The sequence below is a fragment of the Leptodactylus fuscus genome, chromosome 11 (assembly GCF_031893055.1).
Source record: "Leptodactylus fuscus isolate aLepFus1 chromosome 11, aLepFus1.hap2, whole genome shotgun sequence".
NCBI lineage: Eukaryota > Metazoa > Chordata > Amphibia > Anura > Leptodactylidae > Leptodactylus > Leptodactylus fuscus.
The window spans coordinates 25,802,871-25,828,685 of NC_134275.1; the positions used below are offsets into that span (position 1 = coordinate 25,802,871).

General features: G+C 44.2%; 1 protein-coding gene across 3 annotated transcripts in view; it reads left to right on the top strand.

Annotated features, from left to right (window-relative positions):
- SHROOM4 (shroom family member 4) overlaps positions 1 to 25,815 on the top strand; it is a 170,043-nt gene that overhangs the window by 99,037 nt on the left and 45,191 nt on the right. For 2 of the 3 annotated variants that reach the window (XM_075259351.1, XM_075259353.1), the window contains 3 exons: positions 4,362 to 4,976; positions 19,893 to 20,090; positions 23,364 to 23,559. In XM_075259351.1, coding sequence (XP_075115452.1) covers positions 4,362 to 4,976; positions 19,893 to 20,090; positions 23,364 to 23,559 — 1,009 coding nt within the window. The remainder of the gene's footprint in view (positions 1 to 4,361; positions 4,977 to 19,892; positions 20,091 to 23,363; positions 23,560 to 25,815) is intronic. The other variant, XM_075259352.1, reaches the window with a different exon arrangement.

Genomic DNA, 25,815 nt, shown 5'->3' on the forward strand with positions numbered 1-25,815 from the left:
TGTTTCTTCAATGTCTTTTTACTTTTCTAGGAAGTTAGAAGGCTTGTAACTTTAGTAGCAAATTGTCAGATTTTCAAGAAAATTTCAAGATTTTGTATTCTAGGGACCTATTTAGTTGTGAAGTGACTTTGAGGGGCCTATATAATAGAAAAGACCCATACATTACCCCATTTTTGAAACTGTAGTCTTCAAACTATTCAAAATTGTATATAGGAACTTTATTAACCCTTTAGGTGTTCCACAGGAATTAATTCAAAATTAAGGTGAAATTTCCAAAAGTCACTTTTTTATGCACATTTTCCAATTCAAACCACATTTTTCCATAACAATGTAGGGGTTAACAGCAAAACATACCATAATATTTATTTCTGTGATTCTGCAGTTTGTAGAAATATCCCATATGTGGCCCTACTGTGCAACGTGACTCAATATGTGTCCTCAGAAATCAAAGAGCACCTTTAGGGATTTCGGGCAGCAATTTCATTAGGATGGTTTTTAGATACCATGTTGCATTTACAGAGCCCTAGAAGTACCACAATAGTGGGAAACCTCCAAAAGTGACCCCATTTTGGAAACTGCACCCCTCAAAGAATTTATCAGGGGGTGTAGTGAGTATTAGTATCCCAGACGTGAATGCACAGCGGATGGTGAAGAGGTAATATGTAAGCGGTGCGGAGGACATTGGGAGCACCAAATTCCCTATTATGTCCCAGTAGCTCCTATGATTGGGGGGGGGTCACTTTGGGGGTCTCTTCTATTGTTTTTTTTCTTGTAAGCTACAAAACTGGTCTGTACCCTGACATACGCTCGCACCGCTTATATATTCCCCTTCAGACACATTTGGCGATTTTGGTTTTTTTTTGTCTTCACATTATTCAAGCTATATTTTTTTTATTTTGTGTTGATGTGGCCATATGAGTGCTTTTATTTTTCTGGGATATGATGCATTTTGTAATGACACCATTTTTGGGTGCCTATAGCTTATTGGCTATTTTTTATTAACTCTTTTTTTGCTGGATAAAAAGAAATCAATCAATTCTGGCATTGCATTTTACTTTTTAAATGTTTTTCCACATGGTGTACAGCATAAGTATCATGTGAACTTTATTCTGCGGGTCGGTACGGTTACGGCGATACCTCATTTATAGGTTTTTTTATGCATTAGTAATTTTGCCGAACAAAAACCCATTTGGGGACATAAATCAATGTTTTTTGCATCACCATCTTCTGAGATGCGTAACATTTTTATTTTTCGATGGACAGTGTTGGTTGAGGGCTTATTTTTTGCGAGACAACCTGTGCTTTTCATTGGTACTATTTTGGTGTACATACGACTTTTTGATCACTTTTTATAGCATATTTTTTAAGGTGAGATGGCAAAAAAACATTTCCGGCGTTTTTTTTCCGTTTTTTTCCCGACATTTACCATATAGGTGAAATAATGTTTTAGTTTTATGGTACAGGTTGTTACGGACGCGGCGATACCAAATATGCATTGTTTTTATTATTTTTTTAGGTGTTTTTTTTTTTTTTTTTATAACTCATTTGCTATAGAAAAAGGGAATTTTGGGGCTTTATTAATTAATTAATTTATTTCACACACTTTTTATTTATTTTTTACACTTTTTTCACATTTTTTATTTCTCCTATTAGTGTACTTGAACCAGCAATACTCTGATTGCTGGTCCAGTACTATAGCCTGCAATACACGTGTATTGCAGGCTATATAGGAAGTGTGTCTCTGCAGACGCATAGACACACTTCCAGCAACACAAGCAGGACAGCAAGGTAAGAGAGGTCCTAGCAGCCCGGGGTCACTATCCAGATCCCGGGCTGCATAAAATTCATCAGGGCACCTCCCGATCTCGCCGCGGGGGGTGCCCGGGGGGGGGGGGTGATGTCACAGAAAACGCTCCCGATGTCGCGGACATGCGTCCGTGGCATCGGGAGGGTTAATACCGGCGATCGGAGCGGAGCTCCGACCGGCAGTTCACTGGGGCAGCTCGTCCAGGCCCTCTGCTGTGTAATACAGCCGAGTGCTGGGTGTAATGGCGCAGGCACAGCTTCTGTGCAGGCGCCATTACTGGTCAGTAATAGTACTGACCTGAGCGCGAACGTGCTACTTGCCAGGACGTACTATTACTGACCAGAGCGTTAAGGGGTTAATAAGTATAGTAACCCCAGTATGTACCTGTGTACCTGTTTTCTTTCTTTAGTTTCATTTTCCTGGAGCAGCTTCTTCTTCTCCTCCTCTTGTGTGCAGGACGGCAGGAGCTCGGCAGGGATAAGCCCCGCCTCCTGGGCTCTCCTCAGCCCTCTCATTGGTGGGCAGAGGACAGGCAGAGAAAGGGAGGGGGGGGAGGGGGAGCGTCCTGAAGCGCTGAGAGGAGCCAGACCTGCAGCTCCTGTGTGTCAGCCGTTGCTGGAGCTTCGGGGCCCCCTGTTGGTGGTAAGTATTCCACCAACAGGGGGCCCCGATCATTATACTCGGGGGTCCAAAAAGACCCCCGAGAATATTGATAGCAGCGGTAACAGCTGTCACCGGGCCCCTAATGCCCAGGGCCCTGTGGCAGCTGCCTCTGCTGCTGTGGTGGTAGTTACACCACTGCCCGCAGTGGAAAACTCAGTGAACTTTCTGTTCAAAGCACTGCGGGAAGAATCGTGATGTGTTTCCACCACAGTTGTTCCTGCATTGCTTTAGCGCAGCGTTTCAGGCCCATGGGGCCTTAGCCTAAAGGTTTGTCAGTTTCAGGGGTCTTTTCTTTTTGCTGCTTCAAACCATTGCAGTCAGGATGATGACAGGAGGTTCTGTAACTATAATCCTACAAGGTAGGGTATGTTTGAGCTGGTGTATGCTGCTGGAATGACCAGTGGACAGCGGAGCTCTGAGACTATACGTCTGACTCCATTAACTGCAGGCCACGCCCCCCAAGTTTATAATTTTTACAAGGTGTTAAAGGGAGAAAATGTATCCCACAATTTGTTACACAATTTCTCTTGACTACAGAAATGCCCCTTATCAATCAGGTATTTATCCTCTATCATTTAGTTGAATACAGCACAGTAACATTTTGTGACTTTTAGGAGACCTCACATTTCCCTCCTCTTCCTTTTCAATTGCCATGACTGCTGTGACAACTGCTGTGACTTGTCTCTGTAAAGTTTGCAACACAGACATCTTTGTTGCCTCACTTTTCCAGGCACCCGATCTATACTGTCCTCACCTACACAAAGCAAGTGCATCTTCATTATAATAATGTCCATGTGTTCTCTTTATAAATAATGCCCCTTATGAATAATGACCCATAGGTTTCCTAATTAAAAGGTTTTCCAGATCATTAAAAAAAAATAATCAGCGGGGCTCAAAAACCCAGGACCCCCACCAATCAGCTGTTTGAATGAACTGTGGTACCTGTGTAAGCGCCGTGATCTATTCTCTGTTTACATAGTGTCAGAGTGAGTGCATTGGGGTTGTATTGTAGGCTACTCACTGAGGCTTGTTCCAGGATGGCCCACAAGGTCCTCTGTGCTGTGGATGAGGAGAGATTGGCGCTATCTTGGACAGTATCAGACATGGCCACTTGAAAACTGTCCTCTCTGCACCAAGCTGATGAGATGCAAATACATCGAAACGGCTGTCCTTGGCTGAGAGACTGTATCTGGTAAAATCCCAACATCATTGCAAACAAAGGCCTGTGAGAAGGTCGGCATGATGTTAAAGGGAACGCCCTCTATTGGATGTCTTGACTGAGACTCTGTCTTCCTAATTACATCATGGAAGATAGACTTGCACATTCTAAGTCAGCGCCCTCTATTGGTGTACATACTTGAGGCACTGGCATCCTAATTACATCATGGAAGTCAGATTTGCATTTTCTTCCCATGAAAAAACTGTCAGTTTCAATCATGTCCCGTTTAGCTTTGTTTTCAGAGTGGCCTGTCTTGGGTTGATTTAGGATAAAAAAAAAATTGTAAAAAAATAGTAGTAGTTTTAGCTCTAACTTTTTGTATAAAATGTGTCACAACAATTATGTGACAATATGATGTGGGAGGTAACTTTGCCATCCCCTGCAGTCAAAGAAGAACACTGATGATGGGAAATAGGCCATGCTGATGGATCCTATACATATGGCGATTAAAAAGTATGAGGGAACTGAACAGACTTTTGAGATTATCTCTTGAACTTTACCAATATCTAACAGTGTGCTTTCAGCTGGCCAGCATTTTTTTGTTGCTCCCAATAGGATCCAATACTTTGCTAAGGCCAAAACTAAGCATGCTATGTGTTATGCTGTGAATTTTAACAAAAACTTTTAAAATGCTATATATTTAAATATGTATTATCCTATTTTATCTCACAGTGACTTATATCATTTTCCATCTGGCACTCAACATTCTGGCTTATTAAAACCATGCTGTGGGAAGGATGACTACAAATGGTCTCAAGGCTATAAGACAACATCTTCATGTGATTGTTCCTCTGAAAATCTTCTCAGGCCATTAAATTTTGCATCATTTCAGGATGGGCAACTAGAGCCACACTTATCACGAACTAGAGCTTACTCTGTAAATCAGCTTAACTTGGAATATCTCCCTTCACAAGATAGAATTGAGTCTCCTACAATCAAATTAGAGGACAGAGAGTCTAACTCCCAATTAAAAAAAAGAGGGCCTCCTCGCCCACCACCTCCTCAATGGGAAAAGTACAAAGAGTACCAGGCATCTAGACAAACTAATAAGTCTGGAATCATTTGCAAAGAGAGATCTGCGTCAGAAAATAACGGAGATACCAAAGATGCTAGACAACGCTCCCAAAGTCTTCCTATGGATAAGACATCTTTCAGTGTAGAAAGTAATTTATTTCCTGCCCCTGTTCATGGGTTTAGTCATGTTAAAGAACTATCAGAAATAAGATTTGCTTCGCAAGGACCCCAGATGAATTTCCCTACTGCTTTTCCAAGGCTAAATGCTTCATCGTAAGTTTTTTTTTATATTTCCTTTTAAACATTTCTTGCTTTGCTTTGTTGCAGTTAAAATGGTTTCCAATGTGCATAACCAAATTTTAATTAGTAGACAATCAAAAAAAAAACTTTTTTCCAATTGGTTAAAAATTTTGCAGAGTTTTAAAGATTTTCTGTAACCATTTTAGTAGTGACACTTATTTGTCTTGATTGGTTGGCAATAGAGATGAGCGAACAGTGAAATATTAGATATTTGTTATTCGTTTCGAATAACCGCTTAATATTCGAACGAATATCGAACCCCATTATAGTCTATGGGGAAAAATGCTTCGTTTCAGGGGAACACACAATTTGACTCAGGAGGGTCACCAATCGCACTATGACACCTCAGGAAATGATGCCAACACCTCTGGAATGCAACTGGGACGGCAGGGGAAGCATGTCTGGGGGCATCTAACACGCCCAAGTCACAGTTTTACCCCACCATCACAGCCTATCAACTACACACTTTCCACACTCAAAAAAACACTATGAAAGTGGGAAAATACCTGGGAACCTTCTTTCCTCCCCAATTGGATGGACAGAAACCCAAATTTTAAGTTAAAGAAACATTACCAAGCACCCCTTTAAATCACGTTGCCCATGACAACCACAGATGGAATAGGCAATGGGAAATCCAACAGTACCCACCCTTAACTGTCATTGTGTGTGTGTGTGTGTGTGAGTGATGTGGTAAGACCTTCCAAAATTCACTTTTCTGGCCCTTAACGTGAGCCCTTCCAAATTAAGTTAGAGGCCCTTAAGCTGAGCTACCAGCACAGATTGAGGCCCTTCAGGTGACTTCAGACTCTTACCAGCAGAGTTTTAGGCCCTTTAACTTAGTTCAGCCTTGCACCAGCAGAGTTTTTGGGTGAGTTGAGCCTTGCACCAGTAGAGTGTTAGCCCCTTTAAAATTGTTAGCCCCTAAAACGGTGGTTCCAGAACCATCACTCTCATTGTGTGGGATTGATGCAGTGGGATGGACTGAGGACCAAGACATTGACTTTGATTTTGATTTGGAAATTGATAACATTTTGGCATAAAGTTCTAGGGGTAACTTTTATTTAGAGGACCGCAAAGGTGGAGAATTGGCTGCAGCCACTACTACCGGTAATGGCCCTCTAATATCAGACTCTACATTACCTCTACAGGGTTCTGATCAGGTGTTAATAGTCCAAAAACATTCTCCAGTACTTTAGATGTAGATCAGAAACCACTTTCCTTTCCGACACCAGATTTAACCAAGCTTCATCATCATCATCATCATCATCATCAATCATCAACATCATCATCATCATCATCATCCTCCTCCTGCTGAGATGGAGCCACTAAAGGAAGCCTTGCCTTCCAAGGCATGTTTTGGAGCTGTGACTGAGCCAAATCTAAACACAGAGTCCTTTGGAACTGAACAAAATTCACCAGCAGTGTTTTTGGCCCTTAGGGTGAGTTGAGCCTTGCACCAGCACGTGTCCTGCAACATCAGGCGGGCCCTAAGTTCTGCGCTAAGTTTCACAAAGTTCCACTTGACCACCGACATGTGGACAAGTGCATGTGGCCAGGGACGCTACATCTCAATCACAGCACACTGGTTGAATGTAGTTGAAGCTGGGACCGGATCGCAAACTGTGGCGGCCTGCCTTGTCACCCCGCCCAATATTCCTGGCAGGAGTGCTGAAACACCACCCTCCTCCTCCTCTGCCGTTAAATTGACCCCAGCTACGAGCTGGAAACACTGCAACACTGGCGTGGGGAGACGTCAGCAGGCCGTGCGGAATATCATTAGCTTGGGGGACAGACAGCACACTGCCTCCAAGGTGAGGGATGCCATCCTGGATGATATGGCAATGTCGTTTTCGCCGCTGCACCTTGCAGGCATTTTTCCGTGTGTGATAATGGCCAGAACCTGGCAGTGGCTCTGGAGCTTGCCAGCCTCCAACACGGTCCATGCCTGGCCCACGTTTTCAACTTATTGGTGCAATGGTTTTTAAAAACATACCATAATTTACACGAGCTACTGGTTAAAGTGCGGCACTTGTGCGCCCACTTTGGCAAGTCTACAGTAGCTGCTGCTAGCCTCAATACACTCCAGCAATGCCTACATCTGCCTGAAGCACCAGCTGTTGTGTGAGGTTACCACACGCTGAAACCCTAGATACCATATGTTGAGCAGGGTGTGTGAGTAGCAGAGACCTTTGATCGAGTTCCATCTCCAAAACCCTCAGTTTCTGCACCATGAGTGCCCATGCATGGCAGACTTGTGTGAAATCCTATCCCATTCTTTCCACTGGACACTTAAACTCACTAGAACCTCTATGAAAGTGGATAAATCATTAATATAGACAGTAAAATAACTTTAAATCGAAAGAAACATTAGCATGCGCTCATCACAATTCCTGATATGACAGCTGCGTTAAGCAGGGTGCAGGGTACAACGCAGACCACGCCTGAGCACCAGGAACAGGTGTTACAATGGCTAGCGGATAATTCTTCAAGCTGCTTTTCCACCAGCCAGTCAGCCATTTCCTCCAGTCGTGTTCATACCCAAGAGTCTGCCCCTCCTTCCTCCCAACATGCCCAATCTTCCCAGTAGAGTCATCCCACCCAGGATCCATTTTTCGGTTCCTTTTACTGTCTCTACCTCTGTTGAACCACTTCCTGAATCACCAGACGACTGTGTCCTGATGCCCAAATACTGGAACATCCGCCATTTCCTGACAATTTTGTGGTTGTGGACGCACCGGCGTTTCTCGGCCTCAGTGATGATGACGAGACACTTTTGCCAACAGGGCAAGCTGTGGTTATGTGCGGTTTGCAGTAAGAGGACAGTGAGCAATTGCAAGAGGAGTTGGTGGATGACAAGGCCACCGACCCGACATGGACAGGGGTGATGTATAGCGGGGAAAGCAGTGTAGATGTGGAGGCAAGCTAAGCAGGAAAAAAGGTGGCTAGAGGCAGAGGTATGGCCTGGGGTGATGTATAGCGGGGAAAGCAGTGTAGATGTGGAGGCAAGCTAAGCAGGAAAAAAGGTGGCTAGAGGCAGAGGCATGGCCTGGGGTGATGTATAGCGGGGAAAGCAGTGTAGATGTGGAGGCAAGCTAAACTGGAAAAAAGGTGGCTAGAGGCAGAGGCATGGACAGGGGTGATGTCTAGGGGTAGAAAGCAGTGTAGATGTGGAGGCAAGCGCAACAGCAAAAAAGGTGGCTAGAGGCAGAGGCATGTCCAGAGGCAGCAAGGCCAAAGATTTTCCGTGTACTAGCCACTCGCGCAAAAGTCATGTTGGCAGACTTATTCCTCCAACAGGCTAACAACTGCCATCCGGTCTATACTCACCAGGGGCACACTCTCCAAGGTCTGGGACACGTTAATGGCACCCCCTGGCCAAACTACCGCTACTGAGGGGCCTAGTGTCACGAGGAGGGGCAAGCAGGGCCGGCGTCAGCACACGGCATAGTCAGGCAGCTGCAGCATTTTGTGCTGATAACTGGCTGCCGTCAGCACATGATGATGTCACATCGGGCCTACAACTACGTGAGTGGAGTGAGAGAGTGGCGGGGGAGTGTTGGAAGGTGAGTATAAGTGAGTTAGTGTTGGAAGGTGAGTTAAACATTGAGGGGAACATAATGTAGGTGGCCTATGAAACTGGGGGCATATGGGGGAGAATGGCATGACACTGGGGCAGATGAAGGGGGGAACGGCATGACACTGGGGCAGATTAAGGGGGGAGAACGGCATGACACTGGGGCAGATGAAGGGGGGAGAACACCATCACACTGGGGCAGATGAAGGGTGGAGAACACCATCACACTGGGGCAGATGAAGGGTGGAGAGAACTGCTTGACACTGGGGCAGATGAAGGGGGGAGACATGAATCTGGGGGCAGAGGTGGGGGGACATGAATCTGGGAGCACAGATAGGGGGGACATGAAACTGGGGGAAGAGATGAGGTACATGAAACTGGGGGCAGATAAAGGGGTTATATGAAACTGGGAGAGATGGAGGAGGGACTATAATTTACAGGTGACTTTAGGAAGATTATACTGTGTGGGGGCACACAAAAAATGAATGAGAATGGGCGGAGTCAACATAAAAGTGGGCGGGGCTAAGTTTGCTACAGCACTCACGCATGCCGCATATTTTGTCCCTCTTTCTGCTCTTCAAAAGTTGGGAGGTATGCTCACTCATCACTCTGTAGCATCCTTGCCGGCCGGCTGCGTAGGTGACGCCGCGCTCCTGCGTGACGACGTGATGTCACTCACTTCTTCTGGCCGCAGCGGCGCACAGTGTCCTGCCTCCCGCCTCCTACAAGCAAGAAGGACAGGACCGGGCTCCCCGCTGGTGAGTATTCTTCAGAGGGGAGAGGGAGGGGGGAGGGTCAGAGAGGCAGGGGGCCCACTGAGGCCCTGTCACCCAAGGGCCCATAAAAACCTGGAGCCGGCCCTGGGGACAAGTATAGGCGCATGTTGCGGGAGTACCTGGAGTACAGCCCTGTCTTCTCCGATCCCTCCGTGCCCTACATTTAGTGGGTCTACAAGTTGGATTTGTGGCTGGAACTTGTGCTATATGCCTTGGAGGTCCTTTCCTGCCCTGCCGCCAGCGTGCTATCAGAAAGTGTCTTCAGCGCAGCTGGTGGCATCATCACAGATGAGCACAGCTGGCTGTCAGCTGACAGTGCTGACCGGCTGACTTTCATATAAATGAACAGCCAATGGATAGCCCCATCATTTACATGTCAGTTACATGACAAATTTAGTGCGGTTTGCACACTTTGCAAGTCTAAACTGAGTAGGGGCTCTGAAAAGAGCAACCTTACCACCTCTTGCGTGCGCTGTCATTTGGAAGGCAAGCCCTGGGCTCAGTGGCAGAGAGCAAACACAGGACTATCATCGCCCGGCATTGCCAACACTGCCTCTTCCACTGTTTACAGTGCTGGTGCTGCAGTCCAGACCACCAGCCTGGACTCCTCCGCATCTGTCTCTGACACTTTGGGGAAAGCTTCTCTGAAAGCCTACTCCTGCGCTGCAACCTCGACCACACCTGGGAAACCCCCTGAGGAAATTCAAGCTGGACTTCCTGGGGGAGCAGAGCTCAATTTGAGCCTGATGAAGGGCAAAGTGACACTTGAAACGCGTTGTGCCTTGTTCATTTAATAAAGTCGTAGTTTTAGCCATACATCTGAGCGCGGGTATTTTGCATTTGTATACACCCGCAGGGTGTCAGGAACCCATCAGCTCCACGTATTCAAGATCATGTAATTACAACTTACAATTGTATCCTCACCTTTATATTTCACCCCCTTTTGGTTCCAACGATATTGCACTACGGGCCGCTCGGTGTCTCTCTTGCTTTTGTCTTTTGGGATCCACATCTGTCTCTGACACTTTGGGGAAAGCCTCTCTGAAAACCTACTCCTGCGCTGCAAACTCGACCACACCTGCGACCTGTAAGTGCTTCAGCACTGGGATGTGGAGACGTCAGCAGGTCATTCTGAAGCTCATCAGCTTGGCCGACAGAAATAACACTTCCTTCGAGGTTAGGGATGCCATCTTCGATATGACGGCAATGTGGATTTCCCCGTTGCACCTGGGCCCAGGCATGTTGGCGTATGTGATAATGGCAGGAACCTGATATCAGATCTGGAGCTTGCCAGACTCACACGGTCCATACATGGCCCACGTTTTCAACTTGTTGGTGCAAAGGTTCTTTGAAACCTACACCATTGTGCCTGATATACTGGTGAAAGTGCAGCCATTTTCGCAAGTGAAAAGTAGCCTCTGCTAGGCTGAAAACATTCAGAGCACACTCGCACCGTTGGCTGGCGGAGGGGGATGAAGTGGCATTTCATGTCACTTTCCCACACGAGGCTTGAGGGTGAAGTTCAGTGCATTCCATTGCTTCAGCACGGATGTTGTGAAGGGGAGTGGAAAATAGATGAAATGGAGAGTAACCCTTACAGTTGGGGGCAGCGAAGTCTTGCGAAGTGGCACATGGCACACATGGCTGACTTCATGTAGGGTTGCTTTTTAAGAGACAAAGGCATAGTTCACATCATGGAGAGCAAACAATACTGGATTGAACAAAAAATTGGATTGAGCTTATATAGCGTGACTGAATTACTGTGTATCACACTTAGCTTTTGAGGGGTAGACCCTTAAAAATTAGATTGAGCTGATATAGCATGACTGAATTGCTGTGTATCACACTAAAAACTGGTTTGAGCTTATATGGACTGACTGAATTGCTGTATATCACACTTAGCTTTGAGGGGTACAGAATTAAAAAACTGGATTGAACGTATATAGCCTGACTGAATTTCTGTGTATCCCACTTAGCTTTGTGGGGTACAGCATTAAAAACTGGTTTGAGCATACATGGACTGACTGAATTGCTGTGTATCCTACTTAGCTTTTTTTTTTTTTTTTTTTGGGGGGGGGTATATCATTAAAAAACTGGATTGAGCGTATATAGCCTGACTAAATTGCTGTGTATCCCACTTAGCTTTTATGGGGTACAGCATTAAAAACTGGTTTGAGCATACATGGACTGACTGAATTGCTGTGTATCCCACTTAGCTTTTATGGGGTACAGCATTAAAAACTGGTTTGAGCATACATGGACTGACTGAATTGCTGTGTATCCCACTTAGCTTTTATGGGGTACAGCATTAAAAACTGGTTTGAGCATACATGGACTGACTAAATTGCTGTGTATCCCACTTAGCTTTTATGGGGTACAGCATTAAAAACTGGTTTGAGCATACATGGACTGACTGAATTGCTGTGTATCCCACTTAGCTTTTATGGGGTACAGCATTAAAAACTGGTTTGAGCATACATGGACTGACTGAATTGCTGTGTATCCCACTTAGCTTTGGGGGGTACAGCATTAAAAACTGGTTTGAGCATACATGGACTGACTGAATTGCTGTGTATCCCACTTAGCTTTGGGGGGTACAGCATTAAAAACTGGTTTGAGCATACATGGACTGACTGAATTGCTGTGTATCCCACTTAGCTTTGGGGGGTACAGCATTAAAAACTGGTTTGAGCATACATGGACTGACTGAATTACTGTGTATCCCACTTAGCTTTGGGGGGTACAGCATTAAAAAACTGGATTGAGCGTATATAGCCGGACTGAATTGCTCTGTATCTGTTAGGGAATAGCAGACAATAATTCCCCAGAAGCTGCTGGTGAACCCTGGAGGGAGGGGCACAAGGGACAGTGAGCCCTAAGCTGAAGCCCCCCACTTTCCCTTTATATTGCCAGACCCTATTCTAGGTAATAGGCGACAACCACGAAGACAGTCCCTCCCTTAATACGTGAAACACAAAACACAGACAAGACGAACAACAACAAAGGAAAGTCAGCTAGCCAGGGTTCGGTAACAGGAGAGCGATGCAGTGCCAAAACAGAGTCCAAAATAATTGTCAGTAGGGAAGCCAGAGGTCAAGGATTAGAATACAAGTAATAACAGCGAGAGATACCAGAAAGCAAGAGGCAATAACCGGCACCAGTGTGACTGTGAGCCAAGACTAAATAGGGGAGGAAGAACCCGCTCTGAACTTGATAGGAAGGAAAGCTGTCAATCACAGGCAAGACAAATTCAAACCACTGAATGGACAGAGGCAACATTGGCAGAAGACGGGTGTGGTGCAAATCCAATTAAGGCCTAGAGCCGTGTTCACACAGTGCAACTAAAAACTTTAAGCAGATTATCAAACTGCACACGCCTCCTGCGCCGCAGCACGTGAGCAGAGGGTGGCGCAGAGGCCCGAACAGGCAGAGATGTTACAGTACCCCCCTTTTATGAGGGGCCACTGGACCCTCACCAGACAAACTAGTTCTAGAGGGATTCTGAGTTTTCTCTGCCTTGTATTTTGGTTCTGCTTGAACTACAGATGCTTGAGAACCAGGCAAACATTTTTTATTCATCCGGCATTTCTGATACCACCAGGTTTTAATACCGGAGGGGTGTTCCCAACTTTTAGTCGCTGAGACCTTCTCCTAAGTGACACAATCAACAGAATGTAAAGCAATACAGTGGGATGAGCACTGACCTCCCCACTTTACCAACACCTTTTTACCCCAATCCAAAATAGGGTTATGGAGCTTCAGCCAGGGGAACCCCAAAATAACATCAGCAGAGAGATTCTCCATAACAAAAAGGCTTATGACCTCTTAATGTGTAGGACCCACTTGCAAGGAGATTAAGGGGGTTTTAAGACTGACTTTACCCCTGGCCAGTGGAGTAGAATCCGCTCCAGTAACAGACATAGGTGTGTCAAGTGGCAAAGGCTCAATGCCCAAAGATTCAACAACTGAGTATTTAATAAAATTTACTGCAGACCCAGAGTCAACTAGGGCCTTGCCAGAAACGGATCTGTCCCCAGAGGACAAAGACACAAATAACATCATCTTATTCCCCCCAAATACCTGGTTGCCTGAGTGGTTCTTCTGATTACCACTCAGGCACTGAAGTTTTTTCGCAGGTGACAAGGGTCTGATAGAACAGTCTCGGATGACATGACCAGAGGAACCACAGTACAGGCACAGGTTATTCCTGAGACGATGTTCTCGTGTTCTGGCGTCCACAGCTCCCAGTTGCATGGGTTCCTCACCAGAAGTGATGGGAGGAAAGGTAAATTTTCTCGGATCTTACGGTCAATACGGACCGCCAAAGTCATGGCCTTCTCAAGAGTAGGGGGATCTGGGTGACCAACCCAGAGCTCCTTATCACGATCACATAGCCCTTGTTTAAAGTGAGCTTTTAGCGCTGACTCACACCAACCTGCCGTTACACTGTACTTACGGAACTCAGAACAGTACTCCTCTGCAGAGCGTTTGTCAGTAGGGAAGCCAGAGGTCAAGGATTAGAATACAAGTAATAACAGCGAGAGATACCAGAAAGCAAGAGGCAATAACCGGCACCAGTCTGAATGTGAGCCAAGACTATATAGGGGAGGAAGAACCCGCCCTGAACCTGATAGGAAGGAAAGCTGTCAATCACAGGCAAGACAAATTCAAACCACTGAATGGACAGAGGCAACATTGGCAGAAGACGGGTGTGGTGCAAATCCAATTACAGAGCTAGAGCCGTGTTCACACAGTGCAACTAAAAACTTTAAGCAGATTATCAAACTGCACACGCCTCCTGCACCGCAGCACGAGAGCAGAGGGTGGCACAGAGGCCCGAACAGGCAGAGATGTTACAGTATCCCTGTTAGGTGTTTGCGGGACACCCCGTGGAAAGCTGGGTTGAGCGTATATAGCCAGAATGAATTGCTTTGTATCCCTGTTAGGTGTTTGGGGGGACACCCCGTGGAAAGCTGGGTTGAGCGTATATAGCCGGAATGAATTGCTTTGTATCCCTATTAGGTGTTTGGGGGGACAACCCATGGAAAGCTGGGTTGAGCGTATATAGCCGGAATGAATTGCTTTGTATCCCTGTTAGGTGTTTGGGGGGACACCCCATGGAAAGCTGGGTTGAGCGTATATAGCCAGAATGAATTGCTTTGTATCCCTGTTAGGTGTTTGGGGAGACACCCCGTGGAAAGCTGGGTTGAGCGTATATAGCCGGACCTAATTGCTCTGTATCCCTGTTAGTTTTCGGGGGGGACACTCCATGGAAAGCTCGACTCCTCTCCCTGCAGTATAGCTTTGAAAAGAGTTGTTTTTCTTCAGTTTTTCCCTGCCTACTAGAAGCTAATCCTCTCTAGCCCTCAGCAGCACATCTTTCCCTACGTCTACAAGCCGCAAAATGACACGAAGATGGCGGCCTGTATTCTTATAAATCGTAGGTCACGTGTTTTCGGCAGCCAATGGGTTTTTTCAATCTTTTTCAATGCCTACGTTGTCGTAGTTCCTGTTCCACCTCCCCTGCACAGTTATTGGTGCAAAAAACACGCAAGGGAAGGTGGGAGGGGATACGAATTTTTACTGCGTTTGCTGCGTGGTATTCGATTAGAATCGAATACCTCGAACAGCCTGATATTCGATCGAATACCTATTCAATCGAACGGCGTTCGCTCATCTCTAGTTGGCAATGGATAAGACCATAAGTGCATGAACTTTTTATGGTCTGGGAATTGTCAGTAACCCAGGCATGACATGCATGAGAAGATAACATACCCAAATTAAGGAAATCATAACTTATTTTCTAACAAGTGAAAAAAAATGTAGAAAGTTCCTGCATTCATCATCATATCCATTGGCAACCTATCAAGGCAATACACTGTAACCTTTAAGTTGAATAAAGAAAAAACTTTAGAGCACTGCAACATTTTCTTATATTTGGAAATTGTTTAACTTTTAATTATGTACAAATGTAAATATGGTCATATTGTCATAAAATCCCTTTACTGAAATACTGTTTAGTCAAAACCCAGAGATGCCAAGGGAAAGGAATTTCATTAGTATTATTATTTGTAGCCCAAAGGAAGATGTCATCAGTAGCCTTAGAAAGCTACTATTTGCATGTGATTACAAATATATTACATTTCCATGTAATTCTGAAACGCCAAATGGTACGGTCTGCGGGCCCTATACCCTAGGCCACTGCCAAGTGAACTCCCTCAGGAGCTTGAGGCCCCGGAACTTGCCTAGGTATGTCGGGTGCTGACGCCGACCCTGTTGCACCCCCCGATTTTGCCATGGGGGGTGTCGAGAGGGTCATGTGGCATGGCTGAACCCCTTCGATGCCATGGTAATTTTTGTCCTGTGCTCCAACCAGGTGTTATGGAATAGGGTGTTAGCTGTCAGTTACAGCTAACACCCACTCCCGATGCCATCTGAGATTCATTATCATGAAGTGTGAGGAAATCCAGATGCAATGCAAATCAAATTTCCTGAAATTCGGATCGATAAATAAACCCTAAGATGAATAGCAACAAATGACAAATTACATCATGCTATTATTTATTTAAGAAAAGCCAGGCCAAAATGCACAAATTAACGACAATGAAAATTAAGTACACCCTTATTCAGCCATGAAATTTTGTTGGTGTGTTGGCTGGATTTACAGTCCAGAACAAAATGGCAGGAGAGGGACTCTGAGCAGTATAGTTATCCATGATGCTAAGAGTCCCTGACTCCCAACAACATTCTTCCCCATACTATAATTGGTGTGCACAGAGGACTTTTCTTCCACCAGTTTCAGTATAAAATAGTATTATACAGTGCCTACAAGTAGTATTCAATCCCCCGCAGATTTAGCAGGTTTGATAAGATGCAAATAAGTTAGAGACTTCAAACAAGAGGAGGATTTATTAACAGATAAATAAATCTTACAAACCAAAAAGTTATGTTGCTCAGTTAAATTTTAATAAATTTTAAACATAAAAGTGTGGGTCAATTATTATTCAACCCCTAGGTTTAATATTTTGTGGAATAACCCTTGTTTGTAATTACACCTAATAATCGTCTTTTATAAGACCTGATCAGGCCGGCACAGGTCTCTGGAGTTATCTTGGCCCACTCCTCCATGCAGATCTTCTCCAAGTTATCTAAGTTCTTTGGGTGTCTCATGTGGACTTTAATCTTGAGCTCCTTCCACAAGTTTTCAATTGGGTTAAGGTCAGGAGACTGACTAGGCCACTGCAACACCTTGATTTTTTCCCTCTTGAACCAGGCCTTGGTTTTCTTGGCTGTGTGCTTTGGGTCGTTGTCTTGTTGGAAGATGAAATGACGACCCATCTTAAGATCCTTGATGGAGGAGCGGAGGTTCTTGGCCAAAATCTCCAGGTAGGCCGTGCTATCCATCTTCCCATGGATGCGGACCAGATGGCCAGGCCCCTTGGCTGAGAAGCAGCCCCACAGCATGATGCTGCCACCACCATGCTTGACTGTAGGGATGGTATTCTTAGGGTTGTATGCAGTGCCATCCAGTCTCCAAACGTCACGTGTGTGGTTGGCACCAAAGATCTCGATCTTGGTCTCATCAGACCAGAGAACCTTGAACCAGTCTGTCTCAGAGTCCTCCAAGTGATCATGAGCAAACTGTAGACGAGTCTTGACATGACGCTTTGAAAGTAAAGGTACCTTACGGGCTCGTCTGGAAGGAGACCATTGCGGTGGAGTACGTTACTTATGGTATTGACTGAAACCAATGTCCCCACTGCCATGAGCTCTTCCCGGAGCTCCTTCCTTGTTGTCCGTTAGCCTTGATTCTTTGGACAAGCCTGGCCTCGGCACGGGAGGAAACCTTCAAAGGCTGTCCAGGCCGTGGAAGGCTAACAGTAGTTCCATAAGCCTTCCACTTCCGGATGATGCTCCCAACAGTGGAGACAGGTAGGCCCAACTCCTTGGAAAGGGTTTTGTACCCCTTGCCAGCCTTGTGACCCTCCACGATCTTGTCTCTGATGGCCTTGGAATGCTCCTTTGTCTTTCCCATGTTGACCATGTATGAGTGCTGTTCACAAGTTTGGGGAGGGTCTTAAATAGTCAGAAAAGGCTGGAAAAAGAGATAATTAATCCAAACATGTGAATCTCATTGTTCTTTGTGCCTGAACTACTTCTTAATACTTTAGGGGAACCAAACAGAATTCTGGTTGTTTGAGGGGTTGAATAATAAATGACCCTCTGAATAAACTTTTCACAATTAAAAAAAAAATTAAAGAAATAACATTCTTTTTTGCTGCAGTGCATTTCACACTTCCAGGCTGATCTACAGTCCAAATGTCACAATGCCAAGTTAATTCCGAATGTGTAAACCTGCTAAATCTGCAGGGAGTTGAATACTACTTGTAGGCACTGTAGTTATAGTATTATATTCCACAGAGGAAAACTCTGCAGACTTTCTGCGGTTTTTCCCCTGCAGTGCTTTTTTGATACGGCCTGCTATGTTGGGACATAGCCTAAAGCAATTGCCAGGATCTGAATGACCTATCCACCTGGAACCTGGACTGGGTATTGGATAGGTCATCATTATCATTTATCTTCAAATCCTGGGTAACCCTTTTTTAGGACTTTTCTTATTTATACAACCATCTCAAGGTTTCTTTTTTTGAAAAAGTTTATTAATAAACAACATATTTTTAGACACATTTTCGGTGGAAGGTGAATCTTTGAAAATAATAATTAACTTTGTTATTTAGAGATACTGTAGGGGGAATTTATTAACAGAGTACGCCAGTGTAAAAGTGACACATTTTCGTTGCATGGCCATTTTGCTCCAAAAATTTGTGGTTGTAGTGAAAGTTAATATGATCAGGATTGCCTCAGCCCAACAAATTTTCTATAACGTTCACCAGATAACTGACACAAGTTCTAGCTGAAATCTACTCTAGTCCCTGGCTGGTGTAGATTTTGATTATAGTGCACAAAGCTTCTCAAAATGCACCACAATTATTAAGTGGCAGGAGCCTCTTAATAATTCTGTCTACTAGAAGAATGTGCTACTAGAAGAATATGTTGTGACTGGCGTAAGAATAAATTTCCCCCCTGTGTGTCTAATAAATGAATCTGTTCACGATGTTCACTTATGTATGCAGAAATTAAATGCTTGGGATACATGTTCATACAATGCAAAGTTTAAATATTAAGTTGCTTATTGTTGCAGAACCCTCAATGTGGGAGTCATCTTGAATAGAGATGAGCGAACACCCAAATGTTTGAAGTTTGAAATCCGATTCGAACAGCCGCTCACTGTTCGACTGTTCGAACGGGTTTCGAACCCCATTATAGTCTATGGTGAACATATACTCGTTAAGGGGGAAACCCAAATCCGTCTCAGGAGGGTCACCAAGTCCACTATGACACCCCAGGAAATGATACCAACACCCTGGAATGACACTGGGACAGCAGGGGAATCATGTCTGGAGGCATAAAAGTCACATTATTACATGGAAATCCCTGTCAGCTTGCGATTTTCGCAAGCTAACTTTTTTCCATAGGAATGCATTGGCCAGCGTTGATTGGCCAGTCTTCAGAATTCGGCCAATCAGCGCTGGCTCTGCCGGAGGAGGCGGAGTCTAAGATCGCTCCACACCAGTCTCCATTCAGGTCTGACCTTAGACTCCGCCTCCTCCGGCAGAGCCAGCGCTGATTGGCTGGAGACTGGCCAATGCATTCCTATGGGTATGCGGCGATGCAGCCGAGCTGAGCGAGTGCACACACTCACCACTGCTGTGCAGAGATTCAGTAGTGTTGAGCCAGTTCTGCTCAACTACACCGTGTGCCGGTCGGCTCTGCTGTGCGAGCTCGGCACACACTCAGCTCTGCTGATTCTGTATACTGATTCTGTATACTGGCCAATCAACGCTGGCCAATGCCAGCGGTGATGCAGAGCTGAGTGTGTGCTGAGCTCGCACAGCAGTGCTGACCGGCACACGGTGTAGTTGAGCAGAACTGGCTCAACGCTGCTGAGTTTCTGCACGTCTTCTGTATCTCATTCGGCCAATCAACGCTGCTCAATGCATTCCTATGGGAAAAAGTTTATCTCACAAAAAACACAATTACACACCCGATAGAGCCCCAAAAAGTTATTTTTAATAACATTCCCACATAAATAAAGGTTATCTTTAGCTATCCCTGCCTGTACAGCTATCCCTGTCTCATAGTCACAAAGGTCACATTCTCATATGACCCGGATTTGAAATCCACTTTTCGTCTAAAATGGGGGTCACCTGATTTCGGCAGCCAATGATTTTTTACTATTTTTTTCAATGCCCCCGTTGTCGTAGTTCCTGTCCCACCTCCCCTGCGCTGTTATTGGTGCAAAAAATCCCAGGGAAGGTGGGAGGGGAATCGAATTTTTTTGGAGTTTGCCACGTGGTGTCCGTATGGAATCGAACATCTCGAACAGCCTGATATCCGATCGAACATGTGTTCGATAGAACACTGTTCGCTCATCTCTAATCTTGAACTTTGATCCTCAAAGTCTGTTTCTTCTTCTAGCAGTTCTCCTGATTCTAAAGAAGCTGATGGATGTGACGCTATTAATCAACCATTCTGCTCAGAGTCCATCACATTGACTGCTGTTGTCCATGAAGGGCAGTGCTCTGCTGATTTGGAGGAAATTTTTGAAGATGAATTTAGACATTCAGAAGATGATTGGTCAACAGATAGAGAATCTGAAATTTCTATTCCGGAAAGGTTAGTGGAAAAATATGTACAGTTCCTTGCAAAACTATTCATGCCCCTTGAAATTTTCACATTTTGTTACCTTAGGGTGCATTCACACTACGTATACTGCAGCTTATTCTGAACGTAAAACACGTTCAGAATCAGCGGCGTATAAAGCAGTTCCATTCATTTCTATGGGAGCTGGCATACGAGCGCTCCCCATAGAAATGAATGGGCTGCTTTTTTCACTACGAGCAGTCCCATTGAAGTGAATGGGATGTGCTGGCGTGTATGGCTAGCTCTGCTCATGCCGAGCCATACATGCGTTCGTTTGCGGACAGAAAAACCCGACATGTAGGGTTTTTCTGTCCGCTTCAAAAGTCGGACATCTTTACATGTGGTCAGTGAAGGAAGGGCACGGAGTGCAAAAGAACGCACCCAATCGCCATTTAAATAAATGACAGGTGTCACGGACACAGCTAGTGTCCATTCCTAATGTCCGTGCGAGATTTTGAACAGACACTAGGAGCGGACACTACCTGTCGGACACAGACGGTAGTGTGAACGCCCCCTTACTTTACTTTTCCCCTATCTTTCCATTCTTTCTCTTCTCCTTCTAGACTTTTCCTCGTTACTAACTTCTGATTTCTTGTACCCTTGCTCTTAATATTACTCTGTTATAGCATGATTTGTCTTTGAGATAAAATGTAGCTATTGATGTTTATGTATACTATAGCTATTATTTGAATGAAATCGTTAACTTGGCTGTTTTCCTTTCTGTATTCTAAATTTGAAAATCAATAAAAATCTCTTGAATTAAAAAAAAAGTGTGACCTGCAAAAGTATTCAGCCCCCCTATATCACTACTTTGTAGAGCCACCTTTCACTGCAATTACAGCTGCCAGTATTTTGGGGTATGTCTCTACCACCATGTTCTTTGCCAAATATGTCAAGCTCAGTCAGATTGGATGGAGAGCATCTGTGAACGGTAATATTCATTTCTTGCCAGAGATGCTCATTGGGATTTAAGTCTGGATTTTGACTGGGTCATTCTAACACATGAATGTTCCTTGATCTAAACCATTCCATTGTAGCTCTGGCTGTATGTTTAGGGTCATTGTCTTGCTGGAAAGTGAATCTCTTTCCCAGTCTCAAGTCTTTTGCAGCCTTCAACAGGTTTTCTTCCAGGATTGCCCTGTATTTACCTCCTGTTACCTCAATGTTACTTTTCTGCCACACGTAGTTCAAGTTTGGCCAAAAAGTTCAACTTTGGTCTCATCTGACCAGATTACCTTCTTCCACAAGTTTACTGTGTCCCCTATATGGCTTGTGGCAAACTGGAAATGTCACTTCTTATGTCTTATAGTTTTCTTCTTTCCACTCTTCCATAAAGGTCAGATTTATGGAGTGCATGACTTATAGTTGTCCTGTGGAAAGTTTCTCCCAACTGAGCTGTGGATTTCCGCAGCTCCTCCCAGTGTGACCATGGGCCTATTGGCTGCTTCTCTGACCAGTGCTCTCCTTGCTATTAGAGATGAGCGAACGCCGTTTGATCGAATAGGTATTTGGAGTGATAGAGAGAGTTCGGTTTCAGTGTGATATACTGATATTAGCTTTAGTTAGGCAGGAAATAACATCTCTTTTCAGAGCTAAATATAAAATCAATCTGCAAATCATGCAGCGTAGCAGCAGGGTACGTGGGCGAAGACGTGGATGTGGATACCGAGCTGGATATCCACTCCACAGTCCAGGTACTGGAGAGGGGCTGCCAGCAGTGCCCCTCATCAGTAGCAGCAGGGTACGTGGGTGAGGACGTGGATATCCAGCTGGGTATCCAGTCCACAGTCCAGGTACTGGAGAGGGGCTGCCAGCAGTACCCTTCGTCAGTAGAAGCAGGGGATGTGGGCTAGGATGTGGATACCCAGCTGTATATCTACTCCACAGTCCAGGTACTGGAGAGAGGCTGCCAGCAGTGCCCCTCATCAGTAGCAGCAGCTTCTGTCATACCTTGTCTCATCTATATCTAATCCCGTATGTGAGTGACACAATGTGTTCTTTTAAAGGAATGAATTAAAATTTTGTCAAGTTTTATTTACTGGCTGGCGAGTGCCCTGCTTTTTTTCTACGTTGCTGTATATCTGCAGGTAAAAGGCTGAAGTCACCTAAAGGGCCTCAATCTCTGCTGGTAGCTCAGCTTAAGGGCCTGTAACTTAATTTGGAAGGGCTCATGTTAAGGGCTAGAAAAGTGACTTTTGGAAAGTCTTACCACATCACACACACACACACACACACACACACACACACACACACACACACACACACACACACACACACACACACACACACAATTACAGTTCAGGGTGGGTACTGATGGATTTCCCATTGCCTATTCTATCTGTGGTTGTCATGGGGAATGTGATTTAAAGGGGTGCTTGTTAATGTTTGTTGAGCTTAAATTTGGGTTTGTGCCCATCCATTTGGGGAAGTAAAGAAGGTTTCCAGGTATTTTCCCACTTTGATAGAGGTTTTTTGAGTGTGGGAAGTGTGTAGTTGATAGGCTGTGATGTTGGGGTAAAACAGTGACTTGGGCTTGTTAGATGCCCCCAGACATGCTTCCACTGCTGTCCCAGTTGCATTGCAGAGGTGTTGGCATCATTTGCTGAGGTGTCATAGTGGACTTGGTGACCCTCCTGAGTCGAATGGTGGAATCCCCTGAAACGAAGCATTTTATCCCATAGACTATATTGGGGTTCGATATTCGTTCGAATAGTCGAATATTGAGCGGCTATTCGAAACGAACATTGAATATTTTACTGTTCGCTCATCTCTACTTGCTATGTCAGTTTAGGTGGACGGCCATGACTTGGTAGGTTTGCTGTTGTAAAATACTTTTTCCATTTTTGGATGATGGATTGAACAGCGCTCTTTGGGATGCTCAGAGCTTGGAGTGTATTTTTATAACCTAACCCTACTTTAAACTTCTCTACAACTTTATCTCTGATCTAAATAAATATTCATTCTATTATAATTACACCTATTATGCAGAACTGTATGTGGTTGGTAAAATTTCTAACGTCCTGTAATAAAGTTTAAATATGTTTTATACTTTATTTGTTAAAATTACAAGTTATTGAAGCTTTAGCAATGAGTAAAAAATATAAGATTATAATAGAAATATATTTGAATATTACTGCTTTTATATTTTAATTTGAAAAGAACATTTCAGCATATATTCTTTACAATCTGCACTACTATAATGAGTACTTATTTTTTAAATGTATTATAATTTTATATCTTTTACAGGTATGATGAATTTCAGGCAATCTCTCCTACACTTTTGTGTGGCACTGTTAGTCCTACTACCTGTGCTACGTACTATAATACATCCACAGCAAAAGCTGATCTTCTCAACAGAATGAAAAAAGTAGGTGGCGATCAGGAGGAAAAGGTAAATGTGACAGAAGTAGAGGATGAAGAGAATGAATTCACTTATAAGAAGGTGAGAACTTGTCTTGTGTCAATCAAGAAGAACCTAATTACTTACTATAGGTTAATGTGCATCAATGTATGAATGTAAGTTATGTTCACAACCTTACTGGTTTGTTAATTGTCTTTCATAATCGCTCCATATACAATGTACATGACTTACAAATTGCAGAATGAACATTTAATGATACATTAGGTGCAGCTGAAGCAACATATATATATATATATATATATATATATATATATATATACATACTGTGTGGATAGATAGATAGATAGATAGATAGATAGATAGATAGATAGATAGATAGATAATTAAAGAAGGTGCTTCGGCTTTTTTTCATGTTTAATAAGGCTGCTGAAGGGACCATTAACATAAAAATGCAAAACTAAACAACAATTAACAAAAACACAAACACATTTTACTCACCTCTCCCTGTTGTTTCCAGTGATGGCAGCTCTGGTCTTTCGTAAACGGCTCTGTGATTGATGTCAGCAATGACATTCCGTTTGTGACCTTTTCACAAATAGCATGTGACTGCTGTGATGTGCCATCTATGACAGGTGACTGCTGATGCCTGTGTTTGCCTGTTGAAATCATCTGGCACAGACAGCCTGGGATGTTTAAACTAAACACCAGCAGACTAGACCTACAACTATTGGAAGCAAAGGCCCGGTGATAGGGAGCATGGCTACCACTCAACATGGCAGGACATGAGTGATCTGAGCTCTGTCTTAGAACCCATACATCCTGACCTTATCCTGAGTATTGCTGGGTATTTGGAACTTCTGGGCTTACCCTACTTGCTGGCTCACCCCTTGTGCCCTTGATGGGACTCACCTGACATCTTGAGTCATCCTGGCCTGCTACCATGACCATGGTGCGATCCTGTTCCATGTGGACCCTGGTGCTCCAGTGGGTAGTGATGGAGGAGACCTGTAAGGTTCTGCTTCTCTTTCCCTCGCCTATTACATTGGGAGCACTAGACCCCAGGCTCCAGTGGAGACTACCTGGCTGCCAGCTGAGACAAAACCGAAGGAACTTTCAGAGCCAGGACCCACACAATATCCTGCTACACACAAGCACATGGTGCCATAAAAGATATTGTCTGTGGGCTCTGCGTCCTACTGCTTCAAGCGGAAGCAGTACATTGATCCTCAGATAACTTTTCCTGCCACGCAATGTTTTGTTTCATTGGCCGCCATCATATCAGCTATATACAAGTGCATCTCAATAAATTAGAAAATCATTAAAAAGTTTTTTTTTTTTTTTAGTAATTCAATTGAAAAAGTGAACCACCTATATTATATTGAGGCATTACAGAGTGAACTTTTTCAAGTGTTTATTTGTGTTAATGTTGATGATTATGGCTTACAGCCAAGGAAAACCCAAAAGTCATTATCTCAGAAGATTAGAATAATTAACTCAAAACATCTGCAAAGGCTTCCTAGGCGTTTAAAAAGGTCACTTAGTCTGGTTCTGTAGGCGACACAATCATGGGGAAGACTGTTGGCTTGATAGATGTCCAGAAGGCAGTCATTGACACACTCCACAAGGAGGAGGTAAGCCACAAAAGGTCATTGCTAAAGAATTTGGCTATTCACAGAGTGCTGTATCAGAGCATATTAATGGAAAGTTGAGTTGAAGGATAAAGTGTGGTAGAAAAAGGTGCACAAGCAGCCAGGATAACTGCACCCTTGATAGGATTGTTAAGAAAAGGCCATTCGAAAATTTGGGGGACATTCACAAGGAGTGGACTGGTGCTGGAGTCAGTGCTTCACACACACACAAATGCACAACAGACCACACACACACCACACCACACAGTGCCAGCACACACAGACGCATCCAGGGCACGGCCTACAAGTGTCACGTTCCATGTGTCAAGCTACTCTTGACCAACTGACAACACCAGAAGTGTATTATCTAGGCCAAGGAGAGAAAGAACTGAACTGTTGCTCAGTGATTAAAGGTGTTATTTTCAGATGAAAGTAAATTTTTCATTTGGAAATCAAGGTCCCAGAGTCCGGAGGAAGAGTGGAGAGTGGGAATACCCCTTTAAGGACCAGGCCTTTTTTTCAAAACTGACGTGTCACTTTAAATGGCAATAACTTTGAGACTCTTTAATTTACACAAGTGATTTTGAGATTGTTTTTTCTTGTAACACATTATACTTCATGTTAGTGGTAAACACTGATCAGTATTTTTGTATTTATTTATAAAAAAAAAATAGGAAATTTGATGGAAATTTGCAAAAAAATTGCAATT